Genomic DNA, 7,150 nt, shown 5'->3' on the forward strand with positions numbered 1-7,150 from the left:
AGCCATCTAGACTCACTGTGCACCTCACTGTCTTAACTCCACAGAGTGGCTCAGAGGGCTACGGCACTGAGTTACTGACCAGAAGATCGGGGGTTCGGTCCCCAGCTCCACCAGGTTGTCACTGTCGGGCCCTTGAGCGAGGCCCTTAACCCTAAAGGTCCAGGGGCGCTGTATGTCATGACTGACCCTGCACTTTTACCCCAGTTATGCTGGAATATGCAAAGAAGGAATTTCACTTTGCTGTAATGTAATGACAAATAAAGGCTTAACTTAGTTTTCCCGGAGCACGCGGCTTTTAATCACAGCACACCTGTTTATGATTAGGAGTTATCCCTTAGCCAATTCTTGCACTTCCTACTTCCAGGTTTATGGAGGATTTCTTGATGTCTTCACCCTGCCCCTCGTTATGTCACAGGTCATTCCCCCCACACATTCTGTGCATGCCCTGACTCTCTGTTTCTCTCTCTCTCTCACACACACACACACATACACACACATAAACTTACACACCCACGCATGCACTTACTACTTCTCTGCTCCCCTTCTTCAGCCTCGGTTTGTTTACCCCTTTAGCCCCAAATAAAATTCCTTTAGGTAAAGCATTGTCTGCTATTAGGTTCTTTTCTTCCCATGACAAATAAGCAACTAAAAAGAGAAAAAATATATATATTGAGAGAATAAAACAATTATGTTATAGTATTAAATCATGTTCACATAATATCCAGTGAACGGTTCCTATACGTGATCATTATAACTGTTAATTCAATTTGTTAATTTCATCATAATTGATGTTAACAATGTCCTTGATCACTAATGATCACCATGTCTAATGATGACTACATACAGTGAGTGTATTTGATTTTACTTTTAATGAACTTGAAACATTCCCTATTTGCCTTGAAAGAAACTAAACAGATTCCACAAGTACCATCAGTCCAGTCAAGATCACATGAGATGGTGGAAACATTCTGCTGATATATAGTTAAGACTCTTCCAACAAATCATTACATCATATCCATCATGGCCACATTCAAATAAGGGAGGTGTGGTACATTTTAAAATTATAAAAGCACCAGAGCTGCTTATAATATTTTTATTGTTGTAGACTTTAGAGAATTCTGTGTTCATGAACCTGACAGAGTTTAACCAGTCTGAACACTGTGAGAATTTCTCTTGTCCTGAGAGATCTGTATCTCCTGCAGTTTATATCTTACTGTATGTGTGTTCAGCTGCTGTGGTTCTTTTAACAGTGTGTGGAAATATACTCGTCATCATCTCTGTTTTTCACTTCAAGCAGCTTCACACACCGACTAACATGCTTGTGCTCTCTCTGGCTGTGTCAGATTTCCTTGCTGGTATTTTTGTAATGCCTCTGATGCTAATCTGGACTATTGAGTCATGCTGGATTTTTGGGAAAGATTTTTGCACCATCTACTGGCTGATTAGTAGTCTTCTCACAATATCAGTCTATACTATTGCTCAGATTGCTGTGGATCGGTATTTGGCTCTCTCATACCCCTTTTTCTATATGAATGTTGTCTCTGTGAAAATCACTCGCGTTGTTGTTGGTTTTAACTGGTGTGTAGTGGTGACATATATGTTAGCACTCCTATATTTCAATGGAAACTTCAAAAGTTCAATAATGTGTCCTGGAGAGTGTTTTTTCTCTCTGAATGAGGTTTGGACAGTAATTGACCTTGTATTTTCCTTTATATTTCCACTTTTTGTTATAATTATATTATATACTCGAGTTTTTGTGATTGCTAAAAAGCATGCCACTGCTATCAGAGAGCTTAATAATCACACACAGCCTAAAACACAGAAAAACCCATCACAACTAAAAGCAGCTAAGGTTCTTGGCATAGTAGTGTCTGTGTTTTTGGTGTGTTTACTTCCATATTGTATTTACAGTTTATTAGGCGGTGTTATTGAATTAAAGTTAGAAACAGTTCAGAAATTTTTAATTGCACTTTATCTTAACTCCACCATTAATCCATTTATTTATGCTCTGTTTTACCCATGGTTTAGGAGGAGCATTAAATTAATTATAACACTGCAAATTTTTCAAAGAGACTCTGCATTAATCAATGTTCATTCATGAAATTATTTTTAATTATTTTCTGATAAAAATAAATATAAACTTTATAAATAAAATTACACAACTGACTTTAGGAAGGAAATCAGGGTGATTGTGTATAAATGGTATGATGCTTGACTTTGATATTTTAATGATATTTGACCTTAAATATTCAATTTAGATATTTTAATTATCTTTCCCTATTTAATTCAAATGTTAATACAAAATCAGAAGTGTGGCGAGCTTTATAGGTGTGTCCTACGTTCCGATTGACTCCTCCTAAATCTAGATTTTTTCACTGGTGGCTCCGTGGGCTCTGGGTTTCTGATCAGAAGCTCCACATAATCAAGGTCCTTAACATTCATCCCGGAACCTGCCCTCTGACTCCAGCCTGGTAACAAATTAGGATTTGTGAAGACCAGTGTGTCACTGTGCTGTAATGTATATATTTTATAAGAAAAAGGGTTCGTTTAACAGAAAAAATATCAAATATTTTTCAACCTTTGCATCCTTGCAGAAATGACAGCTATGGATAATGGCTTAGTTCTGTAGACAAACAAATAGGAAAGGATTTAAGTGTTAACAACTGGAGGAGAACACAGCGCTGTTTATGTGAAGTAAGCAAAGGAACAGGAGAGATTCAGAGAGTTAAAAGCACACAAGGATTCACTGCATGAAAACAGTTGTATCTAAAATTTATTTTCCATTAGTTTAAAAGCAGACAGTTCTATAAGTTTTTTTTTTTTTTTTCACGTCTATATGCAGAGTTTCGGTTCATTTTCTGACGCACTCAAGTTCACCAAAAACAATATAAAAAAGTGTACCCTGTTTTCTTTTATTATTTTACAAAATCAGGTTTTGTAAAAAAAGTAAGACAGTTTTTTCATCATTGTGAGGGCGCTTAAATAAAGGTAGAGTCTTATAAAGGTTTTGTAGTTTATATAGGTTTATTTTATATTTTTTGCATATTAATCTGACAATAACTGACACCCACTTTTTCTGATGCACACCCAAGTCTGTTTTCTGGCTATGCTACATGTAACAGTACATATGATAAATTCTAAAGGCTCACTGTGTTAACATTTACTTTGCTCAAATTCAATGCAAATAAGAAACATCTATATTTAATTAAATTCTAAATTTGTACTTTAATTTTATTACCGCGATTGTAAATTAATTTAATGTTTTACTTTTATTTCATAAGGTATTGCTGGCAGTGGTATGGTGCAACAGGGGTGCTACTGGGATGTAAAAATGTAATTTGTTAAAATGTTTTCATTATTTATTAAAGAAAATTATTAAAGAAAATGATGATCATTATGACCACCCCCCAAAAAAGCTTTAAGATTTTATATTTGTCACATCCTGTCAGGGTGTAAAACAGCACTGGCCCAAGGTAGATACAGGTGGCACCATGACAAGGTGCTCATGACACTTGCCAACACCCTGGAGCAGGAGAGACGCAAGTAACACCAACCACATGGGAGAGTAATACCATCAATTAAGTTTGTAAGAGCGGGTCAAAAGACACCAACTACAGTAATAATGAGAACCAATCTGCTGCAAAAGGCCCAATCATGGGAAATGAAAGTAGACCTGAAGGAAAGATTGCAGTTTCCCCCGGTTGTCCAGACAACCCTGAGAACAGATGCAGTACTGTGGTCTGAAGAGGCAAAAAAGATCATCATCGAACTTACAGTCCCATGGGAAGAGGGTTGTGAGCAAGCATTTAAGAGAAAGAGCGCCAAATACCAGGATCTCTTGCAGGACTGTAGGGAGAAAGGTTGGCAGGCATGGCTATTCCCAGTCGAGGTCGGCTGTAGAGGATTCCCTGCCCAGTCAGTATGGAGGATGCTTACAGCCATTGGGGTGATGGGGAGGGAGAGAAAGATGACTGTCCGCAGGATGGGGGAGGCTGCAGAGAGGGCTTCTTGCTGGTTATGGAGCAGGAGAGAAGAGTTTAGCTGGAAGCCAGGGGGAGTAGATGGGCAGTGATTTGGCCACCACTGCTGACCCACCAATGTTGAGGGTGTTTTAGGGTTGAAACACCCAATGATCATTGGATACCGCCTGATGACATCAACTCCTCCTGGCTAAGGCTACATTCACCAAGGTGAATGAAGGAGAAGCATCTTTAGATGTAATTAATATAATGTCATATGTTGTGTTTATTTGATTAAACTTAAGCAATTTTTTAAAAGTTCTTTAATAATCAGCGTGAATGCACTGAAAAACTGAAAAAAAATTGTATAATCAAAAAAAAAGATAAAAGCTTTAAAATGACCATTCTGTCATATTTTTGTGTTCATTGGATTTAACTTAAATATTTGTTTTTTTATTTGATGTTTAGCTCTAATCAGTTCGATAACTTCAGACATTAAATAAATAAAAGGTGAGGAGAGCATAAGAAATACATGGAATGGACCTTGTAATCCACTAAAGAAAACATCCTGTTCATTATATGTAAATGATATCCGTTTAAATTCTGACTCTGTCAAAATATCAGTGTTGGTACTGCTAGATCTTAGCGCTGCGTTTGACACTGTCGATCATAACATACTAATAGAAAGACTGGAAAACTGGGTCGGGCTTTCTGGGATGGTACTCAAATAGTTCAGGTATTATGTGGGTATAGGAGAGCACAAGTCTAAGTGGACATCCATGACATGCAGAGTCCCACAAGGCTCAATTCTTGCACCCCTCTTGTTTATCCTGTATATGCTCCCTTTAAGTCAGATAATGAGAAAGAACCAAATTGTCTATCACAGCTATGCTGATGATACCCAGCTTAACTTAGCCTTATTTCCAAATGATTATAGCCCGATAGACTCCCTCTGCAAATGCATTGATGAAATTAACAGTTGGATGTGCCAGAATTTTCTTCAATTAAACAAGGAGAAAACTGAAGTCATTGCATTTAGAAACAAAGATTAAGCTCTGAAGGTGAATGCATACGTTCACTCTAGGGGTCAGATAACTAAAAATTAAGTCAAGAATCTTGGAGTGATTCTGGAGACAGACTTTAGAAGCAGTAACTAAATCAGCATACTATCATCTCAAAAACATTGCAAGAATTTGATGTTTTGTTTCCAATCAAGACTTGGAGAAACTTGTCCATGCCTTTATCACCAGCAGGGTGGATTATTATAATGGTCTCCTCACTGGCCTTCCCAAAAAGACCATTAGACAGTTGCAGCTCATCCAGAACACTGCTGACAGGATTCTGACTAAAACCAAAAAATCTGAGCACATCACACCAGTCCTCGGGTCCTTACACTGGCTTCCTGTAACATTAAGGATAGATTTAAAGGACTTTTACTTGTTTATAAATCACTTAATGGTCTAGGACCTAAATACATTACAGGTATGCTTACTGAATATAAACCTAACAGACCACTAAGATCGTTAGGATCGAGTCAGTTAGAAATACCAAGGGTTCACACAAAACAAGGGGAGTCAGCTTTTAGCTATTATACTGCCCGCAGTTGGAACCAGCTTCCAGAAGAGATCAGATGTGATAAAACATTAGTCACATTTAAATCTGAACTCAAAACTCATCTGTTTAGCTATGCGTTTATTCAATGAGCACTGTGCTACGTCCGAACTGACTGCATTATTTTATGTGTATCTCATATCTTAAACTCTTTTATTTTTATTTTAAATTATGTTTTAATTAGTTTTAATTAGTTTTCTATAAAAGTAAAAGTTTTCGTGAAAAAGTTAGAGGTAGCTAATAAGTCTTGTTATAAATACCTGTTTTTTCTGGGAAACTGGGTCGATCATTAATGTTAGTTCTGTTAAGTGGGTTTTGTTTTCTTTGATTATGTTCTGTTTTAGTTTGTTTATTTATAGTTGGCATTTGGTTTCTGGAGCCCTTTAAGTGTGCATTAGTATGTCTTTGTCTCTGTGTCTCCTAGTTGGATTAGCCTGATGTGTGAGTAACCTCTATTGCATGTATAGTTCTTAGTCTGTATATATACTAATCAGTGCACTACTAACCTGCTTAGATCTTAGTCTGTCTAGTCTTCGAGTCTGTCTAGGCTCTTAGTCTGTTTGTCCGAAACAGTGCTCAGTGGTGGCAGAGCAAGAACACCGACCTCCTGGGGGTGCCAGGGAGAACACTTCATCTTTGAGACACACTAAGCCAGAATCAGCCAGTCGTCCAATGGGGGGCGTGAGCTAGACCAAATGGAAGGACCCGATACTGGTAAGCTTCGCCTCCGAAAGCGGACCTCAGAAACTTCTTGGGCAATATTTCTATATGAAAATATGCGTCCTTCAGATCAATTGTAACAAACCAATCCCTTGGTTGGATTTGAGAACAATCACTTTGACATTTAACATTTTGAACCTGTCTTTTTTTTGGATAGCGGTTCAGCCCGCAAAGATCCAAAATCGGACGCAGCCCCCTGTTTCTCTTGGGAACCAAGAAATACCAACTGTAGTAGCCTGACTCTGTCTGGTAGAGGAACATGTTCTATGGCCCCTTTTTCCAGCAATGTCTGTAACTCCAGAGTCAGGAAATGCGCCCTTTCCGATTTGACGGAAGTGGAGACCACGCCATTGAAACGTGGAGTGCGATGTGAGAACTGGATCCTATAGCTTTTACTACAGTGCTTAGTACCCAAGGAGATATACTTGGCAGTAGCTTCCACACTGCCAGTTTCTCCCAAAGGGGCAAAGTCTCAACGGTTAGACTGGGGGTGGTGTTAGATGTTTGGCATCCTGAAATATGAAAAAGTCAGAAAAACTAACATTTCTTGGAGACTGGTGTTGTCCGAAACACCAGTGGTGGCGGAGCAAGAACACCGACCTCCAGGGGGTGCCAGGGAGAACCCTTCATCCTTGAGAGGAATTCTACGTGCCCCTCCCCAGGGGGAGGCACCCCCATGGTCGTGGGTGAATGATGTCCGTAGGTCCGACTTCTTGATTCCCGTGAGATTAAGCCACAGGTAACTCTTCGCGGAACACCATCGCAGTCAAAAAACTATTTGACTATTTGAAGCTATAGCACAGGCCGTCTGCTTTGTTGCACGAAAAGACAGGTCTGTGGCTCAGGGTAATTCCAGGAAT

At 38.8% G+C, this 7,150-nt stretch overlaps 1 protein-coding gene across 1 annotated transcript; it reads left to right on the forward strand.

The window, feature by feature from the left end:
• Positions 1 to 1,126: 1,126 nt before the first annotated feature.
• On the forward strand, positions 1,127 to 2,101 carry LOC128541575 (trace amine-associated receptor 13c-like). The gene has a single exon (XM_053512061.1). The coding sequence runs from the start codon at positions 1,127 to 1,129 to the stop codon at positions 2,099 to 2,101; it is 975 nt and encodes a 324-aa protein (XP_053368036.1).
• The last annotated feature ends 5,049 nt before the right edge of the window (positions 2,102 to 7,150 follow it).

This window comes from Clarias gariepinus, chromosome 2 (genome assembly GCF_024256425.1).
Source record: "Clarias gariepinus isolate MV-2021 ecotype Netherlands chromosome 2, CGAR_prim_01v2, whole genome shotgun sequence".
In the NCBI taxonomy this organism is placed as follows: Eukaryota; Metazoa; Chordata; class Actinopteri; order Siluriformes; family Clariidae; genus Clarias; species Clarias gariepinus.